The sequence below is a fragment of the Pteropus medius genome, unplaced genomic scaffold (genome assembly GCF_902729225.1).
Source record: "Pteropus medius unplaced genomic scaffold, Ma_sr-lr_union100, whole genome shotgun sequence".
NCBI classification, from domain to species: Eukaryota; Metazoa; Chordata; class Mammalia; order Chiroptera; family Pteropodidae; genus Pteropus; species Pteropus medius.
Window position 1 is genome coordinate 3,473,609 of NW_024349224.1, and position 24,358 is coordinate 3,497,966.

The 24,358-nt window shown below is 46.1% G+C and overlaps 2 protein-coding genes across 8 annotated transcripts in view; one reads left to right on the forward strand and one right to left on the reverse strand.

Annotated features, from left to right (window-relative positions):
- ADCY7 (adenylate cyclase 7) overlaps positions 1-4,758 on the forward strand; it is a 53,035-nt gene extending 48,277 nt beyond the window's left edge. For 4 of the 6 annotated variants that reach the window (XM_039880827.1, XM_039880829.1, XM_039880826.1 and 1 more), the window contains exons 22-26: positions 345-491; positions 1,066-1,170; positions 1,386-1,500; positions 2,043-2,167; positions 2,353-4,758. In XM_039880827.1, the coding sequence (XP_039736761.1) occupies positions 345-491; positions 1,066-1,170; positions 1,386-1,500; positions 2,043-2,167; positions 2,353-2,499 (639 nt within the window). In that variant the 3' untranslated portion in view covers positions 2,500-4,758. The remainder of the gene's footprint in view (positions 1-344; positions 492-1,065; positions 1,171-1,385; positions 1,501-2,042; positions 2,168-2,352) is intronic. The other 2 variants (XM_039880830.1, XM_039880832.1) reach the window with 1 other exon arrangement.
- A 426-nt stretch (positions 4,759-5,184) lies between these two features.
- BRD7 (bromodomain containing 7) overlaps positions 5,185-24,358 on the reverse strand; it is a 32,719-nt gene continuing 13,545 nt past the window's right edge. The window contains exons 5-17 of one of the 2 annotated variants that reach the window (XM_039880833.1): positions 22,593-22,737; positions 19,587-19,697; positions 15,148-15,332; positions 14,013-14,136; positions 13,311-13,386; positions 10,929-11,036; positions 10,429-10,564; positions 9,839-9,950; positions 8,323-8,379; positions 6,448-6,595; positions 6,031-6,174; positions 5,745-5,888; positions 5,185-5,421 (exon numbers count right to left, since the gene is read on the reverse strand). In XM_039880833.1, the coding sequence (XP_039736767.1) occupies positions 5,366-5,421; positions 5,745-5,888; positions 6,031-6,174; positions 6,448-6,595; positions 8,323-8,379; positions 9,839-9,950; positions 10,429-10,564; positions 10,929-11,036; positions 13,311-13,386; positions 14,013-14,136; positions 15,148-15,332; positions 19,587-19,697; positions 22,593-22,737 (1,546 nt within the window). In that variant the 3' untranslated portion in view covers positions 5,185-5,365. The remainder of the gene's footprint in view (positions 5,422-5,744; positions 5,889-6,030; positions 6,175-6,447; positions 6,596-8,322; positions 8,380-9,838; positions 9,951-10,428; positions 10,565-10,928; positions 11,037-13,310; positions 13,387-14,012; positions 14,137-15,147; positions 15,333-19,586; positions 19,698-22,592; positions 22,738-24,358) is intronic. The other variant, XM_039880834.1, reaches the window with a different exon arrangement.

Consider the following 24,358-nt stretch of genomic DNA (forward strand, 5'->3'; position numbering starts at 1 on the left):
CCACCACTACCTGCCTGACAGGCTGGCTGCGCCCATCTGGCTGCGTCAGGCATCTGTAACCCAGATAAAAACGCGTGCGTTTCCACCAGTTCCGTGCTGCCGCGTTATGGCGAAGGAACAGGCCTGTGAGTGGGGAGCCGGCTCCTGACAGCTGCTTCTCCCCTGGGGGTTCTCAGCCTCAGGACTCGGGGCATTTCAGAGCAAAAGGCCCCTTAGTCCTCCCAGACGGATGGGTTCAGGATCCCGTTTTCAGACAGCCAGGCTGCGGACCCCTGAAGCCCGCTTCCCATCCCGAGGCCGGGCGGGTGGTCACAAGGCCCCGCTTTCCCCTCCCCCCACCCCAGGACTGGTACCATCAGTCCTACGACTGCGTCTCTGTCATGTTCGCATCCGTGCCGGACTTCAAGGTCTTCTACACGGAGTGCGACGTCAACAAGGAGGGGCTGGAGTGCCTGCGCCTGCTCAACGAGATCATTGCTGACTTTGACGAGGTCTGGCCCACCCCCACCCCGGCTTCTGGGGCAGGGCGGGGGGCGGGAGAGGGCGCGGGGCGCCCCACACCTGATGTCATATGCCATGGCTCCCGTGGAGGGGGCGTAAACTCTGCACTGGTTAGAAAACGTCCAGATTTGCCCTCTTCATTGCTCTGGTCACGAGTCTTCCCTGACGGGCGGGTGGCCACGATGAGATTGGGTCCCCGTAGGGCAGCCTGAGTCCCAGCCTGAGTCCCAGCCACGCTGTCCACCTCCCTGGGAGCCCTGCCTTGTCTGCGCTTGACTAGGAGGTGGAGACGAGTAGTGGACATCCCTGCGGATGCTACCGCAGGGCCACGGATTTAGCCAGCACGAGACCAGACCCGAATGGAAGGGATGAGGGAGATGGGGTGTCAGGGGACAGACAGGAGGAGACGCAGGGAGAGAAGCCCCTTGTGCTCAGCTGGGAGCTCAGCGACCCCGTGGGAAGGACGTCTGCATCAGAAGTTGGGGGGACCCCACACGGTCTCAGGATCGGGGGCAGGACTGGCTGCAGCAATGTGCTACACCCCTGCCTCCCTCTGTCCTGCAGCTGCTGTTGAAGCCCAAGTTCAGCAGCGTAGAGAAGATCAAGACCATCGGCAGCACCTACATGGCAGCTGCGGGGCTCAGCGTCCCCTCAGGGCACGAGAACCAGGTACTCAGCCGATCTGGTGGCCTTGGGTCCCATCCCCATGAGGCAAAATTCAACACAGCAGTCCCCAGACCTGTCACCTTAACGGGCACCTCCCGGGCCATCCCGTGGGTCTCAGCCCGTGTGGTGCGGGTCAGGGTCTCAGGGGCTTCCGCCCCCAGCTGAGGCAGGACGGGCTCGTGCCCTCCACAGCCGCGTGAACGCGCCCTGTCCCGCAGGACCGGGAGCGGCGGCACGCGCACGTGGGCATCGCGGTGGAGTTCAGCACCGCCCTGATGAGCAAGCTGGACGGCATCAACAGGCACTCGTTCAACTCCTTCCGCCTCCGCGTCGGTGAGCGTGGGGCGGGCTCTGCCCGCTCCTGGCCGCCCACTCCGCGCTCGGTCTGGCTGCTTTTGCCCTCTGTGTCGCAAGTTCTAGAGATCCCTCTCTGACTGTCACAGGACCCCAGCGATTTGGGCAATTATTTCCTCGCATGTCACAAGGAATTAGCTTACAAAGTTTTAAGAAAACGGAGAACCCGAAATCACTGGTTGTAAATAGGTCAGCCGACTACAGCGAGAACAAAGCCAAGTTACTAGCTCACGTGGTCACTGCTCGCTGAAGGGGTCAGCACTTAAAGCCGCGTACCCTCTGGGATTCCAGAGCCGCTGGGAGGGCCACCCAGACGTCTGGAGCACTGCAGAGTCCGAGAACACTGGGGAAGCCTTTCCCACACCCCGGGCACGGCCTCCGACCTCAGGAGGCACGCCCCACATGTCCCTTCAGCTGCTGTCAGGGCTTCCTGTGGTCGTGGGTGGGTCGCGTGGCCTCCCCAGGGGCAGGGGCCCGAGGCTTTGCCCCTGTGCTCTGCCAACCACGAACGTCGCCCTCAGGCATAAACCACGGGCCCGTGATTGCGGGAGTGATTGGAGCGCGGAAACCTCAGTACGACATCTGGGGAAACACGGTCAACGTCGCCAGCCGAATGGAGAGCACTGGAGAGCTCGGGAAAATCCAGGTGAGAACCCACCTGGGCACACCGTGACCACGGAGGACAGGACTTCGCAGGGGCGAGGGGCCATCCAGCCATCGAACGCCCCCAAGGGCCACCAGACATGCACGTGGCTCGCTGGTGACCTCCACCCGTCCCTGTCCCACGGCTTTCTTCCTGCTTCTAAGACTTCGGCCCCCTTTCCTTTGCAGGTGACGGAGGAGACGTGCGCCATCCTCCAGGGACTGGGTTATTCTTGCGAGTGCCGTGGGCTGATCAATGTCAAGGGCAAAGGTGAACTGAGGACCTACTTTGTCTGCACAGACACTGGCAAGTTTCAGGGGCTGGGGCTGAACTGAGGCTGCTGGTGTGGCAGAACGCGCCGGAAGCCGGCGGGAAGACGGCCCCACGCCAGCCACGGAGGCAGCCCAGGCTTTGGCCACCGCCACCTCCTGACAGTGGCTTCCTCAGATGTGAGGATTTCTCGGATGCGTGCACCGGACCTGGGGTTGAGGTGACCGGAGCCTGGGCCCCCGGAACCCCGTGCCCAAACCTCCACACGGCAGGGAAGGGCACACTCGGTGTTCCGGGCCCCTGGCCGCCTGGGTGCTGTGGTCTTGGAGTGTGACCTAACACCCCTCAGGGCCCGTGAGCTGCACACGAGACCTGTCTTTTCAAGGTACAGGACTGAGAGACAAGTTGTCGACCCCAGTGGACCAGACAGTTGGGTTCCAAATCTAGAAGAGGTTTCTAACAGTAGGGAGAACAATCCGGAGTGGACACTTGTTACTTCTTGCCATCTCTGGCGTGCGTTTGTTTTAAATGGACACGCTATTAATGGAGGTTTTGTCCTTTTTAATGATTTAAGACACTAGACGAATCTCTTCCCTCTAGTGTCTTTGCCTTTTTAACCACTGGCTCGCAAGTGGGGCCACTGTCCGGTGCCGGCTTGCTGTGGGGACGGAGCTCTGTGGGATGTGGCTCTGAATCGGACGCCTTGGTGCCTGCATTTTGAGGTTGGGCTCCCTAAGTGAAAAGCCTAGGAATGAAGGTGCAGCCACCACCAGCCCTGCCCTGGCTCCTTGTGCATTCTCGAGGTCGCCCCTGCAGACTTCGACCCCGCGTCGTTTCCATACTGGAAGAGAAGGAATGGAGTGTGGACGGGACTTAGGTGGCCTCTGGTACTCCTTTTCTCCAGTCCTCATAGCTGGCTCTGCAGAGCGTCCGAACCAGAAGGGTGTGCTCAGCTCAGCACGTGTGCAGGCTCCCTGCCCGGGAAGCCGGCCCCCTCTCAGACGCTGCGATGTCACTGGGCTGCACAGAACGCATCAAGGCAAGTGCAACGCCGGGTCTGTGAGGTGGTGTCTCCCAGCTTCGGCTCTGAAAAAATCCAGACACGCGAGCCTGGGTTCCGAGGCTGTCCACTCCGTGCTCCGCCCCGCCCCGCGGCATCCTCACCAGAGCCTTCCCCAGGCTTCTAACAGGCGAGTGTCGCTAAGTAGCAGGGATCCTTAGCTAGAAGTTGTCCATGAGCCCCCTGAAATGAGGGGGGCTTCAGCCAGGGTGACCGGCATCCAGGTCTGCCTGGGACCAAGGGGCTGGGGCGAGGGGCCGTCGTGGCTGCTGGTGCGGTGTGCGCCGCCGGGGTGGGGTGCGGCCTGACAGCAACCCTGCTGTTCACCTGTGCCGTCTCTTGTTGTGGGGCTTATTCTATCCTAAGGTGCTGGGAGGGCTAGTGGCGCCTCTGATGGGTTGCGTGTAACTGGAACAGTATGAATGAATTCTAAGAACTTGCTGTACGAACAAATTTTATGGCAGAAACACTGTTAAGGGAAACAGACCTTCCTTAACTGCCGTTTGCACACTCTGGCTCTTCACGTGAAGGGCTGGCTTCGGGGGAGCGTGGTCCTGCAGTCCACGCACACCGGCGGGGCCGCCCTGGGAAGCCGGGCCCGTCGCTCACGCGGCGCAGGCATGTGGCGGGTGCCTCTGTGCCGGGCGGATTCCCACTCTTGCAGGATTCAAGTCATTTTTTTTTCTCCTAGCAATGAAAATCCCAGTCGGGAGTTTAAGGATTAATCGGTTACCACTCGTGTAGTTTTATTTCCTGTCGAAGCACTGTGCTCAGATAACCGTGCGGTTTTTAGTGTTCGATGTTCAGACTGTAGTGTGTAAACTGACCTGAAAAACCACTTGCAGTTTTTTTTTATAACTGTCTTCTAGTGACCAAGTCATTTCTTCACAGGGGCCACTCTGTTTTATGACAGGACACATGTTTTTTCTAACACCAACCTTCTCTATGGTCCAGAATTCACTTACAAGGTTCTACGCAGCCGGTCTCAGACTCGAGTGCAGTCACGGCTGTGGTGGTCTGGTTCACCTACTAAGACGCTTCCTGACGGGAGGCCGAGACCAGGGCGCAGGGGTGCTCACCATGGGTGGGCGCACAGCAGCGGGCTTGGAGGAGGGGCCTGCGAACGACCAGGGCTCACCCTGTGTGCCGAGTCTTTGTCGCTCTCTAGCGTCGGTTTCAAACGTTATATGTCACTTTTATAAAGTACCAGTGTCTCTACTTTGTTTAGCTTTTCATATATTAAATTAACAGTTTGGAAAACCTGCGTGATTTCTAAAATGCCTGGCCTGTCAATGTCTTCTCTGGTCTTCAGGAACTTAGCTAAAGTAGACTTCCTGTTTAATGACTGACTACTGCGAGGCGGTGGCAGCGTCATCGCTGCTCTGAGGGACTTTGCCCCGGTCCGCTCCGCTTCTGCTTTCTAAAGCTCAGGATGGCTCCAGAGCACAGCCACGTTCCTCCCTCGCAGGGGCTACTTTTTGAATCAATCATCAAGATCAAATCTGGTAAGTTAGGAACTATTTGGGGATTTTTTTTTTAATGGGGAGCATGGCACATGTGGAAAAACTAAGGGATTTTTCAATTATTTGGAAGACTTGCTTCTTTTAATGGATGGCTGTGAACTTTTATCACTTCTGATTCAGTCCAGGAAAAGGTTAAGGGGTCACTTAGCTGATATGCACAATCCAGCTCACAGTCCCAGGTTCAGCTTTATTACCTAACAGAAGTCCAGTTTCTGGAACATTAAAAGTAATCGTTCCAAAGTTTAATTAAAAACACAATTTACAAATATTTAATATCTTCTGAAAAGCATTTCCAAGTTAAGCATGAAAAAAATATATACACAATATATACTCAAATACCAGTGAGCTTCAAATCCCATGAGGTCCACATTCAGCAGCATCAGTCTTTTGAGGTACTTCAAAATCTGAAAGAAATACCACTGCATTCAGCATTTCTTCCCTTTTAATGAAATAAACCCAAAAACGTGAAGGGAAAGGTGGCACCCAGTAGAACTACCCGTGCCAGTCCTTCTGGAACACACGCACAGCACGGCTAAAGACCAGGTGCACTAGGTTACTGTAGCTTTTATCGCAAAGGTGTGGACCTTTTATTCTTTAGACAAAATGGGAAGAAAACTAACTTTACACGTTAACACACGGAGGCAAAACCTTCCCCATGTTACTTGAAGGGCGAGGACTGACATCCTGTCCCCCAGAGGCCCCCCCGCCAGAGACACAGGGCTCGTACCTTCTGTTAAGTCTACCAAGCTGCTGTCTACGATGGGGGAGGGGATGGAAATCCCCATTGCCTTTCGAACTCCATACATGCTTACGATGTCTCCTGGAGTTACTTGCTGGGCAAGTTCTTTGAGATTATTGGTCACTTGTTCAGCTAGAAAGGGGGAAAAAAAAGTTCTAGGTATTAAAAAATCAAGACTACTTAAAAGTGAAAAAGCTGTCCACCAGCGTCATTCCAGTGCTGCTTTGGGGTGCTGTCATGACGCAAGCTCCCTGCAGGCGGGGCTGCCACGCACCGAGATGCATCTCCCTGTACGAGGGCCCCAGCAGGCAGACCATGTTGGGTGGGGGTCTGGTGCTCAGCCGCTCGTTCTGCGCTTCCTGGAGCTCCCTGAGCAGCCTGGTGGTCTCGTCGAGTTTCCTCTGGAACACTTCAGCTTCTGCGGTGAGACAAAGCACACACTAGAGAACAGAGACGTGACCGGTGCTGGATCGTGGCCGGTAAACCGAGGCTTCGCTGTTTATCAGTTAGCCTTCTCAAAGCAGTAACCCCCTCATGTGACATCCACGCCACAGACATGCTTAACCGCTCCCTGAAGCGTGGCTCGCCCGGATTTTCCCATGGAGAATGGCTGCTAACCTGTACTCACGTGACACTGTCCTGACCGCCTGTGTCACGCAGTGCTTCCATCGAGTCTTCCGGAGGTACTCACCCTCAGAGTCAAAAACTTCAGCTGGAGCACCAAAGTTTGCTACCGCTTCCAGGGCCGTGAGCCTGTCCCGAGTCCGGGAGTCCAACTGCCCCACTGGCTCCGCTTCTGTCATCTGCTTCCAAAAAGGGGCAAGAACGACCTCGGCGTGCTAAACCCCGACAGCGGCAGCATGAGAAATGAGTAAGAGCTTGTGTTTACAGGCCGAGTTATCCCCGCTATTTACTTTGGAGTTTTAAGTCTGATGCTTATTAAAAATGTCCTCCCAGAATACTTTTAAAATGCCATTCCTAAATCCTGGCCAAAAAAAGTGTCCATAAATCCACAGTTCTCTGTAATCTAGGACGTGTCTTATGTAATCAGCATCATCTGTTTCACGAGGCAACAACTCTAAAGATGAAAGGGACGAGAGCCTGGTGACTGGCCACACTGTAAAGAGCTTTTGGTGATTACGACCAGGTCTCGTGCTGCCGAGGCTTATGGGCGATGTCAGCCCCCCGCCCAGTCACTTGTGTCCCTTAGCAGGTCTTGTACATAAGATGCTTCCTGGGCCTCCCCTAGGCCCAAAGCCAGGCTGTCAGTATCACACGGGAGGAACAAGATCTGAAAAAGGGTGGACTTTCGTTTTTGGAATCGTAAGACTCAGAGTTTCCATAACCTCAACACTGCTTTTTAGGAAAAGATGAGCCCAGAGGACAGCTCCCTGGAAGCCGCCGGTTCTGCCCGCGCCCCGGCACGGTGCACTCCCAGCTCGATCTGGCTGGACCCCGACTCCTCTCCCGCCACGTGGGCCAAACTGTGTGGCGGAGAAGCCCACGTCTCTTTACTCCATCTCACACCTTCGGGTGTTCCTCTCATCCCTCAGATCCTCACTCACTGAAGTGCCTACCTTTCCTCCCTATCCTTTTACTGAAATTGCGCTATGATGACAAATGACACTCACCTGTCTCTGTAGCACCTGCCACTGCTGAAGTCCTTCCTGCGTATCCTCCTCCCACAGTTTCCCACTTTAACTACTCGTGTTCTCCAAGGTTCTGTCCTTCAATGCTTCCCAGACTACGTGTTCTCTCTGGACAGTCTCATTCGCTTTACCGACGAACATGAACCTCTGCCTTCACCTGACAACTTCCAGACCCACAGCCTGGACCTTGGAGCACCAGAGACATACAACTCCCACGATGTCCCTAACCACTCCTACACACCTGCAACCAAATGCAATTTCTTTCCTTGCCAAAGCCCTGCTCCTTTTCCTGGACTTCCACCGTGAGCTAGTACGATCATCTCCCTCATGTGCCAGGTCCTGTCAATTTTAGCTCTGCCGTGTTCCTCCTCTTATTGTTAGGCGGTTTTTTTGGTAGTCGAGTCCCACAGCTTTTCACCCGTCCCTCCTCTCCAGTCTCTCTCTCTCCTATATGTTTTAGCATAAGGTCCTGTCTTCTGGGATAAAATCGCAACTTCTTGGCACTGCAATAAGATTCAACATTTGGTCCTGTTCCCCAGGTACCTGTGGTCACCCACTTTCTGGGCGCTCTGTCAGCTCCAGGCCATGGCACTTGTAGTCCTGCCCACTTTAGAACTGGGAGAACGCCTCTTCATCCTTCCAGCAGCCCCTCTGTGAGGGTCCCCTCCGTCACCCCAAGCACTGAGTTCTCCAACCTGCATTCCCACGTGCCCACGCACCGTCACTCTGAGCTAACTGGTTCACGCCCCCTCGTCTGCACGCTTGTCTGCCCCATGAGCTACAACTACGCACCCCACAGGCAAAACCAGTCCTTTCATCTCAGGAAGTACTCAAGTATTTTTCTTTTAAAATAAAGCTGCATCATTTAGGTCTTTTAGCTTATTCTCCATTTAAATACTTTCAGAAAAAAAAATCACCTCTATTTCTTTTGCTGTGTCAAGTGTCCCAGTCTGGCCTTCATCTTCAGGTGATGGCTGTAAGGATAAAAAAACATTTTTTATCAAAAGATATATAAAAAGGCAAAGATAAAGTAAATAGAAAAATAGCAAATTTCATAGCAAGAGAAAATAAAAATATGGATTACTGGAAGTTTTTAAAGCTCAAAATGAATTACATATAATTACAAGCATTTTGAGATTATCTTGTGAGTCAAGGATATCTACTACTAGTGCCTTCAAGGTGGATAATCCTATGCCTCATCAAAAAGCTACATGTGTTTAAGAAGGTATTTGGCAAGCGGAATAATTTCCAAAATAAATGCAGTCTGTTTTCAACAACAGATAAACAGGAGTACAATATTCTCAGACAGGAGACAATTACTGTGAACATTCAAATGTTAGAGAACGTGCAAGCCTCTTCTGGTCCTAGCCCTCGAGATAATGCACACACATAAACAAATGTATCACGCACGCTTGGTATCTTTTTTTGAAAGGGGGAATCATGACTTAACAGTCCCAATTTTTAAAAATTATAAACCATGTATCCATATACAACTTTTCTCATTTCTAGGATAAATTCTGAGAACCGCTGAATCAAAGGGCACAGAAACTAAATTTGAAATATATTGCCATATCAACCAAATGAAAGCTGTTCAATTTTAGTTCAAGATTTAACTCAGATTAAGTGATGGGAAAGGCATAGTAAAAACATTTCTGAATTGATATAATATTTTTAGGCCACGTGAAGAAAGCAATTCCTGTGCTAAGACGACGGCAGCTCTTTCAACCTTAGGCGCCGACTCAACTTTGCTCCTAGGTCACCCGAATACCGGCCACCGTAGGTATAGAGGGCAAGGGACAAGGCAACTATGGTCACAGCCACCAGGAAGTTATGACTCCCAAGAGAGACAGGACTCCTCTGTCCAGGGCTGCAAGGACATTCTGGAGGTCAACTTTCTTTTCCATCAGAAGGAACGTTTTTTGATTCTAATCCCTGAACACAGTCTCTAAATTATTCCGGACGTGAGCCACGGCCCACGGAAGTGGGGAGAGCGCGCGAGCACGGACAAAGACAGCAACGAGGAGGCGTCTCCTTTCTTGAGGCGCCACCACTGGTATTGCTGAGTGATAAAGAAAGGGACGTTTTCTCTCATTTTACTCAACTCGGTTTCAAGCCAGGGAGCGAGGCGCGCCCTTTCTGTTGGATACGGATCACCAGCCGAATTCTGAGCTGCAAACCCCATTTTTGATTCCTATTTTCCCAAGATTAGGAGATGATGACAATCCTCCGGCCCGCACAGATCCCGGTGCCCACATTACTCGTTTCCGTTCATTGTCCTCCGCCCATGGTCTCCACCCGGGCTGGGCTGTCTTTTCAGGGGAATGGACTTCAGCTGTCATGCTGGTTAATCCCATGGTTTCATAACACCGAGTGACTAATGCTCGAGAGCCAATAAGAAGTTACCCTGTTTTTTTTTTTCAGAAGCAGTCTTACCATCTCGGACTCTTGCAGGGTTCTAGAATGCCCTCCTTTGGTTAAAACATCCAACAAACTATCTGCCATGACGTATGGGTAATCTTGGCACGTGGCTAAAAACTCATGGATGCTGAAAGAGAGAGTGTGGGCAAAGTCATTTCTATATAAATATTCTCCACTGGCTTAATCTTCCTGTTGTAGCCAACCGTTTTTATTAGATGCCCTTAATTTATACACCACGATGTAAAATGTTCTATCTTGGTACGACACTGTATTTACATATTTACCAATGACAAGTTTATCTTCAGGAGAGAAGGAAACAGTACCAAGAATACGGTGAAACGAAATGCTTCTGGGGAAACAGTTAAACATAAGATCTCGGCGATGAAGGCCCCCCACCCCGCAACCCCGGGCTCGGTCTGTGAGGCCCCCTGCTCCTCCGATCCACTTCCTCCCCAAGGTGATCCGATTCACCTCCTGACTCGCATAAGCGCCAAGACCCTCCAAGACATACCCCGAGTTTGGACCCCACCCTTTGGATACACATGTGTACACTGATATTTCAGAAAAATGTCGCACGTGGCATTACTGACGAACTGGTGACTCACCTGAAATCGCTCGGAAGGTCAGGGTCTTCGCCATAGGTTGAATAGATTAAGTCAGAGTCGTCCTTGCTGATGTTTGCAAACGTGGAGTCGTAATGCGGCGCGTAAGAACTGTAGGGCCCGTAGTTCAAGTATAACACTGTCGGTGAAAACGACACGCGATACTCTCCTGCGTCCTGCGCTTTGCCTTAGGAGACACCTCCCTTCTAACCTCGCCGCTCCACTGACTGGCACACAGGCTAAGGCAGACTTCTTCCCCCAGGCACTTGTCAAAGTCACGACTCGAGTGAATTTTTTCCCCACAAAGGGGGGAGAGAGGGAAAAAGAGAAGGAAACTCATTTTGAATACTAACACCCCATCTTTCGGTTTCTTAAGTTAATAAAAAACCTAATTAAACTTGCAAACACACCGCCAAGAGTCAGTGAATAAAACAATAGATGGTAATCGCTTCCCTTCCTTCAGTCGCGAGAGGAGAAACACGAGCACTCTGTGGGCACCTCACCTGGAGTCACTCTGTTCCTCTTGTCCTCCTTGAAGCCCTGCAGCGAGTTCACTCCGGACTGCAGCCTTCCGGTCGCCATGCCCAGCCTCACCGGGCAGTAGCCGGGTTCTGAAACACAAGACCGAGCGCGGTGGCGGTGGCGCGTCCTCTGCAGGGCGCCGCCACGCACTCGGCTCCGTGCCATCTACGTGACCGTGGCAAGGTGGGCCAGCCCTGGCTGGACCCGGTTTTCACGTAAGAAAATCTCTGAGCTCAGAGACAGGCACGTAGCCAGGGCCCAAACCTGGTCCTTTTTATCCCACTCTACTGCTTCCTGGAACCCTTTATAGTCACGTTACGTTTTGCTTAAAAAGAAAAGATGTAAAACGTGGACCTTTTAATGTTAGGATGGAAGCAGACCCGTAGAAAGGGTTAGTGAAGCACCGAGTAAGGGGAAACCCCTGAACACCACGACACCGAGAATGCGCATTTGGGATCAGTCACTATCTGGGAGAGGCGTGCTTTCAGCAGCGAGGACAGCCCTTCGAGACGTGATCTCTGCGAACCGGGAACGAACCCGTGACGACACTGGGGATCGTGGACCGAGCAGAGGAACTGAGCAGGACGGTGCCAGGAGAAGGCATGGTCTCTCTAGCAACGTCCCACAGAAACGGCATTCTTTCTCCTGAATCAGAGCCCAGTTTTGGGCCGTGACCCCATGGCATGGGGGCGGGCTGCTGCCGCGGTGAGCAGTGTGACAAAGCGCTTGTGAGAAACTACAAACATCTAAGTCGGATCTCCCCCCGTTCCCAGTAAGCAGTCTGGGGTCCGGTGTCCTGATGAGCACTGGCTCTTCCGCCCACGACTGAGACGTGAACAGGGCACCTTCCGCCTTAGACCTGCGAACTGCCTGGCCTCCGTGGGCAGCTGAGTCCCATCTGGCCACGTGCACCTACAGGGGCTCAACACCCAGGACACTGGACCAAGGGCAGAGAGCAGACCCTCCCCGGTACGAAGGAAGGGGAAGATCGGAAGGGTGCCTGAGTCACGTCAGCTGCACGCCTAGCACGAAATTTCGCCACAGCCCTACGAGCGGGAGCAACGTGCCCAGTCTCGTGGCATTTTCTCTGGCCCAAGCCCATGCAAATTTGTACTACGGGTAGTTCGCAAAAAAGCAAAAAATGGGTTTTCGTTTTGAAAGCACAGCTCCAGTTTCTTTTCTCCTAAGGAACTCCTCCAGCATTTCGAGAGTGGAATGCAGTCCTGGAGGACATTAACGGGCTCGCCCACCCTCGTGGCCTGCAAATGCATCGAGCTCCTCCCGGCTTCACGGTCCTTACCTGCGATGCCCCCATCCCTCACTCACCTTTTTGGGATCAACCTAAGCGTCATCTTGTTAAGGAAGCCTTCTCTGGTCCCCTCTCTGAGACACTACGTAGGTACCTTCTGTTACATACTGTCACAGCTGCTCTTTTCCTCTGTCGTACTGATCCACGGCAGACAAGCTGCCACCTTCCCACTGGACTATTTTTGTTTGTGCCATCCTCTCTCTCCACCCTACACCATAAGGGGAAGGGACGTGTCCCTAGCTCCATGCCCAGCTCTTCAGACACACAGCGAATAATAAATGCTGGACACCATCTCCTGAAGTACAGGAATCCCGTCATTATTTATTTTTGTGTCCCCAAGTCTCTCTCATTATGGCAACACGACAATGGGTATTTAAAAAATAAGTTAACATTCTTGCATCTGTTTATTGCAATGTGATTGTTTTCCCCCCTCAGACAAATGACAAAGTTCCTACATCAAATTTACATAAAATCTCAAAATACTGCCAATATTATCTCCATTAAGATATCATCTGAGAAAATAAAAACATGACTCGAGTTCTAAAATGGTGATTCCCAACCTTTATAAACTTTCTACCAATCACAGTGAAAGACACAATGTTGTCAAGTATATATTATTTCATTACTATCAAGGTATTACATGGCATACATATGCATACAATTCACTGAAATGAAAAATCAGTTAAGTGTATTATGTCATAATCTGAGGGTTTTGATATAGCTCTAGAAATAACAGTGTACATACCAGTCTCCTAAAACCGGGGCTAAAAATTACTGCCCAACTTTTTGGCTTTGTTAATGGTGGGTCTGATATTCCAAGGATTCTGTATTTTAAAGAAAACTTGATCTATATAGTTAGTACCTACTTTAGGATAAAAAAAAGTAAGGCTAGCTGTTAACATGAAATATACGATGTCTAGCCAAGTCCTTTATAGATAATGATACAGTTGGATTTACCAATAATCGGGCTTGTTGCTTTAAATGTTAATGCAAGGTATTGCTCTTTACCCCAAAGCAAGCGAGTTCACGCACAAGTCTAATTCTGTGAACCTACCTCCTACGACAGGGTCCACAGGGTGGAGAAGGCCCAGCGTTGTTGTTCCATCTGGTTTTCTTCTTTCAAATTCACACTGCAGTGACCCAAAGTATTCACGTGGCATAAACGGCTCTATACATATACGCACACATACACACGTCGCACCGAAAAGCCTTACTTCAGCTGAATCAAACTATCATAGGTGGCTATCGTCATTACACTTAGACAATGACCTTCACACCTATCTCCATATGTACAGGGGCCGATGGGCTACCAAAAATGGTTAGAAAAACCTCAGAATTTTACAGAGTTGTGTGGGTCCTGAAGGTCATCTAGTTCTGCCTAATTCCATTTAAAATGGAGGGAACCAAAGACCAGGGAGGGGGGTGACCTGCCCAAAGTCTCATATTAATCCATTTGGTTTTAAAACCAATGTCCTGAAAAATATGATTTCAAAAGCACAGCTTATAGTTTCTTATAAGCTTAAAGTATGTGGGGTTCATTTTCCAAGTTTAGAAAACATTAACTTCACTAAAAAAAAAATCCAGTAATAGATAAGATTATCTAATTTACAAATAAACATATTATTAATTTTTCTTCTACGAGTGTTGTGCTAAAGACCGTTATGGCAGATATGGATAAAAAGTACACAAGCAATTTAAAAACTAAAAGTTCAGACAACCTGAATCAGTAGGTCGTGAAAAGAAAAAGTCCCATCACCTGACTATTAACCAGCCGCCTGGTCAGCTTCCCTCCAGATTCCTTAACGATGCGATCAAGCTGTTCCTGCTCCCTTTCTAGATTATTGCTCTTCAGTTTATCTTCAAGCATTTCTTTGTCTTTCCTGAAAACACACATTAATACTAAGTAAAAAAAAAAAAAAAAAAGATAAGGTGAAAACATTAAAATGGATTCCAAATATGACTACAACTATAGTGGAACCATGCACCCCCGTCACCAACTAAACTTTGTCCCTTAATGCCCGGTAAGGGCCCCGAATGCCGCAGACAGCAAGGCAGACCGAACGTGCGTGCTGGTCTCCTCCAGTGGCGTCCAGGGTTGTTTGCCTGAAACATTCTCAGTACATTCACAAAAATGAATTCTACTACAAATATATATTGAAGGGAGAAGAACACGATTATTTTTAAAGTGTGATTTTAAAATTTAAATTTAAAATAAACAAATTCAAAATGTATAAATCTTAGAACAAAAACTCGTCAATTTGCCTTAAGACGGTGGAATTCCAAATGCTAGTAACTAAAACCCTCTTCTGCAGTTGACAGCAGGGAGCTGGCACCAGGGCGGGCAGTCAGTGGTATGGGGCAGGAGGGGAGGACACCCACGACTACATCCAGCCATGCCGGCTGTCGCCTGGCAGGGCCAGCGGTAAGCTACTGTTCCTGCCAGCTGACGTCCAGTGAGGAACACGCACAGAGCTCAGTGACAGCCCATCTGTTTTGGAAGTAGCTTTAACTATGCTGAGGCTTAACTACTGTCTCAACTCCATTATGGAATGTGGTAATGAATATGCATATTTCCCTATGCAAATAGCTCTATTTAAATAAACTCACTGACAATATGAGTCCCTAAAGATAATTTACTGGTTCTAAAAGTACTTTCATATGAATACACATTCAGAACTGTTTTCTGAACTATTTTTGGACGATTCCGCACGGTGCTTTATCTGAGAAGAGGGTATCACATCCCCAATATGGACTTCCACGCCCCAAACCACCAAGGGCTAACCAGGGCTGACCAGGGCTTGGTCCTCCTGAGGCAGGCACTAAATCGCTATTTTTCCTCCTTACTAGCTTGAAAGAGACAGCTTAACCTTAACATCTCAGAGATTCTTTACTTTTTGTCGTCCTTAGTGGGCCTCTTGAAGGCCTGCGTCTCAGCGGAGCCAGCGTCCTCTCTCTCTGCGGGCCAGCAGCCTCTGTCCCCTCCGCCGTGTGAGGCGTCTGCTTTGTCTTTCTGCTTTCGACTTTTCTGCAAGTCTGCCATGAAGTCTATGCTCTGCTTGAGGCTCTGAATTCTCTCCTAAAAACATTCAAGAATATTCTTGTTGTACTTTTGTCATTAATTTTTAAAGTAATTCATTTTTTTCCTCACAAGAGCTTGCACTAACCCTGTCGTAAACTAGGGAAGAAAAACAGTTAAATGTAATTCTACCAAGAGTATTATATTTAGGAACCAGGACAATAAATCTCTTCCTTCAATTCAGATGACTTCATTTCCTACGTAAGAGAATACTTTATAACTTTATTGCGTCATCAAAAAGTTCATCAAAAAGAAAGTATGAATAAAGACAATTCTTTGCAATACTAAATTTAAAAAGTAAAAATTGGTTTAATAGTATGTTAAAATTTTATATTTAAAAAAATGGCTTATCTTTCGAAATATTTAAGAATTATCAGGTATTTTAAAACCTAGAGCAGGTGAACACCGTCAAGTCCCTTACATTCTGGTGCCCTAGGCTGATCACTGATGACTGGTGTTTCTGTGTGACAACGTGTCTCAGGAGAATGCGAGGTTGCTACCGGCACAGCTCCTCTCAGAGCCCGTCACAGTTCTTCTAACCAAAGAATCTTGTTTCTATTTTGTGAAACACTGAGATGCACTGTGGGATTTTCTGTGTGGTTAAGGGCCTGAGGCTTCTGGAGGCAGATTCGTTCCCAGTGACGACTCTGCCTTTGAACTCTGAGCGCTGTCACTGCATAGAATGCTGGAGAGCTGCCGGCTCCTAGGGCTGCATAGCAACAGCAGGGAAGACTTTGCAGAATAACAGAAACTACAACTAGAAAGGATCAGAGGTCATTCAAATCAGAACAATGTAGCCCAGAAATGCTAAGTGACTCACATAAGGTCACAGGACCGTAGTAACTAAGACCAGGCCCTTTCTCGGCAGAGCTACTGTGTCGGTAGCGCAGGTTGCAGGAGCCTCCAGAACACGCACCGTTCTTTTTACTGAACTTTCATTTTAAAGTAATCTTAAAGCTATTAAAGTAACACATTTTATTGTAGACAAAGATGTGAGCAGAGAAAATAAAAGCCTTGTTAATGTATTATCTCTGGAGGAATACTGTTAACAGGTTTATCGTCCCAGTATTTTTCTAAGCATAATACATATCGACAAAATGGAATTATACTGTGTATTTGGTTACAAGCACTTTTTTCAGTTAATAAACTACAAGTATTCCCCCATCATTAAACATTCTTTAAAATGTTTTTAATAACTGTATGGTAAGTATTCCATCCTATGCATGTACCATGATTTAACTGGACATTTCGATTATTTCCAAGTTTCACTCTTACAGATAGATACCAGTCTCATAAACACTACTGCACATAAATCTCTCTAGGAATCTCTCTTTAGGATAAATTCCTAGAAATGGAAACAGGTAGGTCAAAGGGAATGAGTATTTTTAGGGCTTTTGATATTTACTGCCAAACTGCTTTCCAGAAAAGTTGTATCAACTTATACATTAGTGTCTCAAAGTTTCTTGGCCAAATGAACAGTACCATTTAAAAAAAAATCTGCCAACATGATTTTTAAAAACATGTCTTATTTTAATACAAACTCTAAAACATTCGTGTCATTATTTCTGCAATTGTTTCTTGATCGAGTCCCACTGCGATGGGAGCCACCCCGGCCACTCCTCCCTCGCCCGTCTCCTTCTCTAGTAAGCGAGATCGGCTGGCTCTTAGCTGCTCAAGAAATGCTGGTTAGGGAAATGGGCTCAGACCCCAAAGTTCTCAGTAATCTTTTTATTTCCACTTTAGAATTTTATAAAGCAGAACCTACATTAAAAACATTTTTTTTTAAACACAGCATGCACAAAATTAAAATAATGAGAGAGAGTTTCTAAATTCTGACACAAGAAGAAAAAGATGAATTTAATTTATTTTCCTCTGGAAGCAATACCTTTTACTTTTTTGGTAATTAAAATGTCTCCGAATCAGCATACTGTTTATCAATCCTCGGTTTTACAATATTAAATGACTTAAAGGGCCTGATTCCTCGTCATCAACAACAGTTAACACCTGAGTGCAACCCACATACCAGGCATCGGTCACTGAGGTAGACACTACCATCCCATCTTCCCGAGGTCACACGGCATCACAAAGGCAGAGCCAGGACTTGAACCTTCATTAGTCTCACTTCAAAGCCACTGTGCTATGAACAGCGTGTGTCCTATTTTGTTTGTACCATAATGCATCCTTGTATTTATTTAGGAGATCAAAAGAGTTAGTCTACGTATGCCCACTCTTTATAACATGTCTACTAATGGTCATTACTTGTGTCACTGAACAAGATGAAAGACTGCTCTACCATCTTTACACTGAACATTCAAAAATAGTTATTTTAAAAGATACCATTCAGGGAAGGGTGTGCTGGGCTCTCCTGGAAGCACTGCTATTGCAGGAGGTAATGCAGATCTAAATTTAAACATTTAAAAGTCACTGTTGTAAGGACCCCTCCCGCCCAGGGTGGAGAGAACAGGCAACAGGAAGCCATTAACACAGGATGGGTAGGGCTCCTCAACAGGAAGAGATCTGAAAAAAAGGAAGGTAACAGAGAGAAGAGGGAGCGTGGAGAAGAAAGTTTATTTTCTGTGCTGCCAACCACCCCACCCCCAGTAAAATTCTAGGGAGACTGGACTCTTTCACATGTTACACTAACTTCATCGGTTAAAGAGACGACAAATTGAAGTTGATAAATTTCCTATGAATGTTACATCTGCACATTAAACTGTCTTCTAGAAATTTAAGGTACTTATTTTGGAATATTTAAAGCTGGCATTTGCTGGAAGCGCTTTCCCTTCAAACACAAAAAGAAGCACCACGGGTTTTTGAACCCGGAACATGGCTTGTTCTGTATTCTGCATCTGTCTACCCTGAGCGGGATGAACATGTTATAGTCCCCTTTCCTCTGCCAATTTGTGAAGACAGGTAACTGGCTTACATCTCGGATTCCTGAGTCCTTAGGAAAGGGTGCGGACTGATGCTGTCTAAATACTGAGAGAGTAAGAATAAGCGTCAATCCAAATGTTTTTCTTTCTCCAGTTAAGTGGATCCAAGAATCTTTCAGAGCCAAGCACAGACACTCATACATCCGCACACCGAGGAACTTATTTAGATGTGAAACTGATACAGACGATTGCCATAAAAGCTGGAAAACCACGCGCATCTACACATGACTCATTTCTCCTATCCTGGAGATCCCAAGTGTGAGCTCAAGCTCTTCACTCTGATTTCTTTCTCCATCTTCGTGTCTTACGCTCACTCATTTCTTCTTTGCAAGATCCCTCTCCTATCTGTCTTCTTTTTCATATTCTCCTCCCTGTGCTGGGTCTTATCTGTCATCAGCACATTACTGAAGCACAGCCTTGGGGAGCACAGATGACACCTTCTCTCCTAGAGGACAACATGGCAGCTCAGAGTGGTTACTGTCTTACCCAAGGTCCAGAGTGTGTGGGAAAAACTAACACCAGAACTCAGTCTTCTGACTTCCCACTGTGGTGAGGAACCAGGATTGTCTCGGTTAACGTCCCATCCTACTCAGAGCTGTGTGTAAAACCTCTGAAGATGTGACTAATACTGGGAGTGCTCCTCACTGGGAGATGCCCAGTGATCACCTCAACTTAACTTTCAAGGTCTGTCATCAGTCCTCACTTTGAGATGACACTCAAACATGATTTTGTCACTACCTACAGTAGCTTTCTGAAATGTTACCGTGTTTAAGCTCTCGCATAGCTCGTGGACGTGTCTGTGCCTCTGCACACATCCCCCCCACCTCAACTGCCTTACGATGCAGCAACGCTTGTCCTTCACGGGAGAGCCTGCTCCCGTGAGGAGGTGGCCTTGAGACAGTCCCCAGATGGCTCTCATCTGAGTATGCTGTTTCTACTAGTTCTTATGCTTCACCAGAACATTAGAGTCCATCCCTACGAAGGGCAAGAGAGCTTTCCTCCCAACGGGTCCGTAAGTCATCTAAGCCATCTTACCCTAAATTCAGGCTGACGTTTCTATCACAGCAAATACAAGTCTCTCTGATGAGTATCGACTCAAAAGCCTCTAGGTAACGAGTGAAGGCCAATGTTTATCATTATTGATTCCAAATGAGAATCTTCCTTTTTCTTCTCTATATTAAAAGTCTTTTTCATTTAATATTTCAACTTTAATATGATCTGCCTATACAATAAAACCAATACTGAATGGACCTGTATCACTAGGATCAAAAAACAGATATAAATTTCATAATTATTATTTATGACAAAGAATTTTCTTTACCTGGCTAAGAATTTTCATCCCTGAGTGCAACAGCTTCTTTGCAGCTTTATGATAAATGGTCTCTGGTTTGTTGTAGATCATAGCGTTGGTGCACATGAGTTTGAAGTTATCCTGCAGAGATGATATTAAGGGGGAAAATGCATTAAAACAGAACACCACCCTCCTGTTCTGATTTGAAATCATACGGGGCCTCGAAAAATTAAAAACAACAAACCCCCCTGCACTCTCCTCTTTCACTGTCTACTAAACATTAACAGCAATGTATGAGTTTTAAGTCTCACAGATATTGCTAAATTAATTTAAATATTCTACTCTACTCTTTTCCAACTTCTTAAACATTTTATAGTAACTATATATGGACTTGATACCAAAATGAAATACTTAAATTGGTTTCTTCAGTATAATCTTATTGCATACAAAAAAATTAGAAGAAAATACTTCTATCTTATTTTTAACAGAAAAATCTTAACTGAGTAGTTCATCTAACTAAAAAATTTTACTCTTAGCTTTAAAACTAACATCTTAAGATTCCATTTACGAATTAAATATTTTATTTCAGATCCAGACTGAAAACTGGGAACGGTGCTAAATTACCACAATATTTCCTATAAAAACTGAATTGAGCAAAAATGTTAAAACGTTTATACTAATTTTCTTTTACGTGTTTGGGAGCTATCATAAGCTAAACATAACTTACAGAATGCTAAAACATCACGCCAATGGGAAGAAACCACACAACCTCAAAGAGTTAAAACGTGTAAATGGAGTAGCCAAATGATCAAAACTATACTTTGGTTTAAATTTCAAAGTACACACATGTGCTGGAGAATGCAATCCCACTGCATATTTTCACGGTTGAGTAATTTCTATATTGTATAAATGTGAGAGTGATTATTCCAAGGCCTTGCTAAGTTAAAATGATAAAAACCAAACAAAAAAAGAATCCGACTCCCCCATAAAAAACTTCTCCAAATCAAAACATTCAAACCACACTATTTGATAATTTGTGACGACGGCTGAGAACACTTAAATGGAATGAAAATAAGCAGACTGAACATGATTTAAAAGCATCTACCAAGGCCCACAATAAACTGGGTACTAAAGTGGTGAAACACGCGTGGATCCTCAGTCCCTGGCCAAGGCTCTGATCAGTCAGAACTTTGCAAGGTCCTGGTCTCTAAAAATGCGATGAGAGCTACGCACTCACTCTTTCTTCATGCGTGCACACGCACACGCACACACAGCTGAGCACAAAATTTTTCATGTGATTTTAGCAGGTTCCTGGTCCCCTTAAAGGCTCATTCATGGCAACCCAAAGGTTAAGTACACTTGGTACAGACGCTCTGAAAAGCTCCCGTTCCATTAAGAAATACGTATTTGGGGAAAAGAGAGGCGAGTGTGTGAAGGCAGACAGATGACTGACGCCAAACGACCACTGGATTTGTAACTGGCGAGAGTGCCGGATGATCCCGCCGATCACAGGTCTGATCCGTTAACGCAATCTGCAGATTCCAGGCACCTTAACTGTCACGTGCTAGGCTTTACTGGACTTCTGTGTAATGGCACTTGGTCATCTGAAAAGCTGAATGACCTTTCTGCATACTTTTCATGTAATTAAAAAAAAAAACTTGAACAGGCTAATGAGCTGGATAAGCTAATAAATATTACTTTGAGCTACTGAAAAAAAATGTAGTAATGAAGAAAACGCCAAAGAGTCAAAAATACTCGTTTATTTCAATTATGATAAACCTGAACCGTTTGCTTAAAAACACTTAGGGGGCACACTTCTACTCTCTCCTGTCATCGTAAGAGACCAGAGGGAAACTTCACAAAAAGAAAAAACAACACTGCTAAGATTTTTTCCATTAAGCAATAATAAGGTCAGAAATATGCTGAAATAAACAGTTCTAGCCTAATTTTCACCATATGAAACGCTGGTAAAAGTTTCCATTTGTCTGACTACATGAGAATGTAATTCAGGTTTTTCAGAGTAAGTAGAATATTATCTATACGTTCAAAGTGATAGTAAAATTAAATGTTGGTGTTGTTCATAAATCTCAGCTGATTGACATGTGGATGAAAAAAACAGACCGAGTGAAGAGAACGTTTACTGTCTTGCTGTCTTTTTGTAGCTGACTAGGGTGTAGCCCTCAGGTCAGGTGAGCACTACAATGTTCAGGCAGAAAAGATAAAGGAAAAATAAATATTATCTAAACTATCTAAGTTTGTGGTGGTTTGGTACAAAGCAAATTCAAAAAACATTTTCTGTTTTCGGGGAAGATTAAAATGAAAGTATCACCTCTGTAATCAACATATAACAAGACTATTTAAAGATGGAAAAAACTTTGACTATAACATTAGTCATCACCTTGGTACCTACATCACCTTGGTAGCTTGTAGGTTCCTTACTTTTGCTTTTAATTTCCTTCTTAAAGTCAAAGGAAATACGCTCAACAAATACAGTTGAAGTGAATTCAAGGAGCAAGTGATGTGCATCAAACTGAAAAATGTAATTAAACTTCTGTTCAGTATTTCTGGACAAGCCAATTTATTCTCTTTTAGAAAAAAGGCACACCTTAAAATATCTAGAAAAATAAATTCAATTTCATTAAAAAGTCAATTTTACCTGTACTGATCTGAAATTAAAAATCATTTTAATTCATTTTAAAAGTTGGGAAAATATGTATTAGAATGTATGAGATTCAAAATTTTACTAAAACACAAAAAATAATAAAAGATATCGGATGGCTTATTTCATCTGGCTTAGTACCCCCAAGCTCAAAAATGTTTTCGAAGACAGAAAAATACAAAGATTTTGGAGATTAAAAGAAACTTAATTCTTAGCAAAACAAAAGCTCAGTCAGAAAGACTGGGTGTAGACGTGCAGGTTTCCACCATGACTCCGTGTGTAGGACCCACGAGTCTGCCTCTCGAATGGGTGAAGATGTCATTTTGTGCCACAGCTCTTATTTGTCCAAACACAACATAGATTAGAACTAGAGTCACCTTCAGCTCCTCTATGGACTGGTAGTCATTGTTCTTGATCTTTTCCTTCATGGTACTGAAATCCATCGGGTGTTTAATGATCATGGAGTAGCCGGGAGCAATGAAATCAGTCACAGGAAATGAAAAGAAAGCACTTGGGTCTTTTCTGTGAAGATATGAAAAAGGCAGTTTTATTTTTACTACAAACAAATCTACTGCTCTAGGAGCAGAAGTCAGAGGAAACCCTTCAGATGCAGAAAGAATTCGTAGTATGCTGTCATGTTTTTCACTGAAAATTGAAGGAATAACTTGAAAAACTAATAACTTCTTAGCAAGAAGGTTAAGATGCTTTACCTACTAACTGTACTCTTAAGACAGAATCTTTTAAAATATGCAGCCTAATTAATTAGTAGCACCTCCCACATAGGGGAAAAACAAACAAACAAACAAACAAAAACTAGCCTAACTGGCTAATATCTTGGCCTTTGGGAGATTAGAAGTATGTATTTTTATCAACTCTAGGGAAAAAGGCAGAAATAACAACTAAATGCACATGTGCAATTGTCTATATGGGTTTCTAACTATAGGCTTGGGCTCTTGGTGGGCCACACGATTACTGCATCCATGTGAGTATATATGTTTTTTGAATAGATACGACTCCTATCGTGTGTGTGTAGAAGCGGGTGCTCAGAAAACTGACATCAAAAAGGTCCTCTAAACAGCCCCAAACTTGAAAACCACTGCTTTCTATCACAGGTCAACTTCGACTGTGCATGAGAATCGTTAGAGGAGCTTTGGGAAAGTTCCAGTGCGGTGGGGGAAGGCTTACTCTCGACCCACAACATCAGAATCCCTTGGGGAAGGAGGGTGAGTCCAGGCACCGGTATTTCTAGGGCTGAGTACCGGTACTGCATCTGAGCTCTTGGCATTAGTATTTTCAGTACTGACAGGGTTGAGAATCACTGTTCTGTATAAAGAGGTCATCGGATTGATGTTTTTCTTCTAGAAATTTGGCATACCAATAAAAAATGGTTTAAACAACTTTTAAAATGTATTTACCATGTGCGAGGCCCAGTGGTAGGTATCTGACATTTCATAGCTAACTCACACAAAAGCCTCCAGGTGGCGGTACTGTCACTTAGGGATAAGGATACAAAGGCTCAGAGGTCAAATCATTTGTTCTAGGTCGTAAGTCTGATAAAAGATAGAGTAGGAATCTGAATTCAAGTCTATATGAATCTGCCTTTGTTCTTCCCAGCAGGATGCCTCCTTGCAGTGAGACTAAAAAACAATGAGAATAAGCAAAAATATCCAGTCTGGATCGTATCCATGCAAATGCATGCTAGCCACAGTAGTTACTATGAATAACAACACTGATTATCTCTGGAGGACCTCTGCAGAGCAAATTAGCTGCATGCCCTAAAATGAGTCATTTTGAGTCCCACTTGGTCTGACCACAAACAGTATCACTAAACTTGATCAATTACTCTCTTTTTCAGCATTAGCACTGAGCCTCAAAGATGAAGAATCATCATCCAATTACTAAGGCTATTTAAAAAAAAAAATGTGGCTGTGCACTCTAATTCCCAAAATGTTCTGAGCGATGTGAACATCCCTGGACTAAGAGAGACCTTCTTAAGTAAATTTCTTTTAAGGTGACGTCTTTAATCTACTTTCTGGTCTTAAGTTTCTAGAAATAAAGACAGCCAAGACACTCTACAGTCATACATTCTAATTGAGTTGAAATGTCTAATACTTGTGTGTCCATTCTTTTGGACAGGTAACAA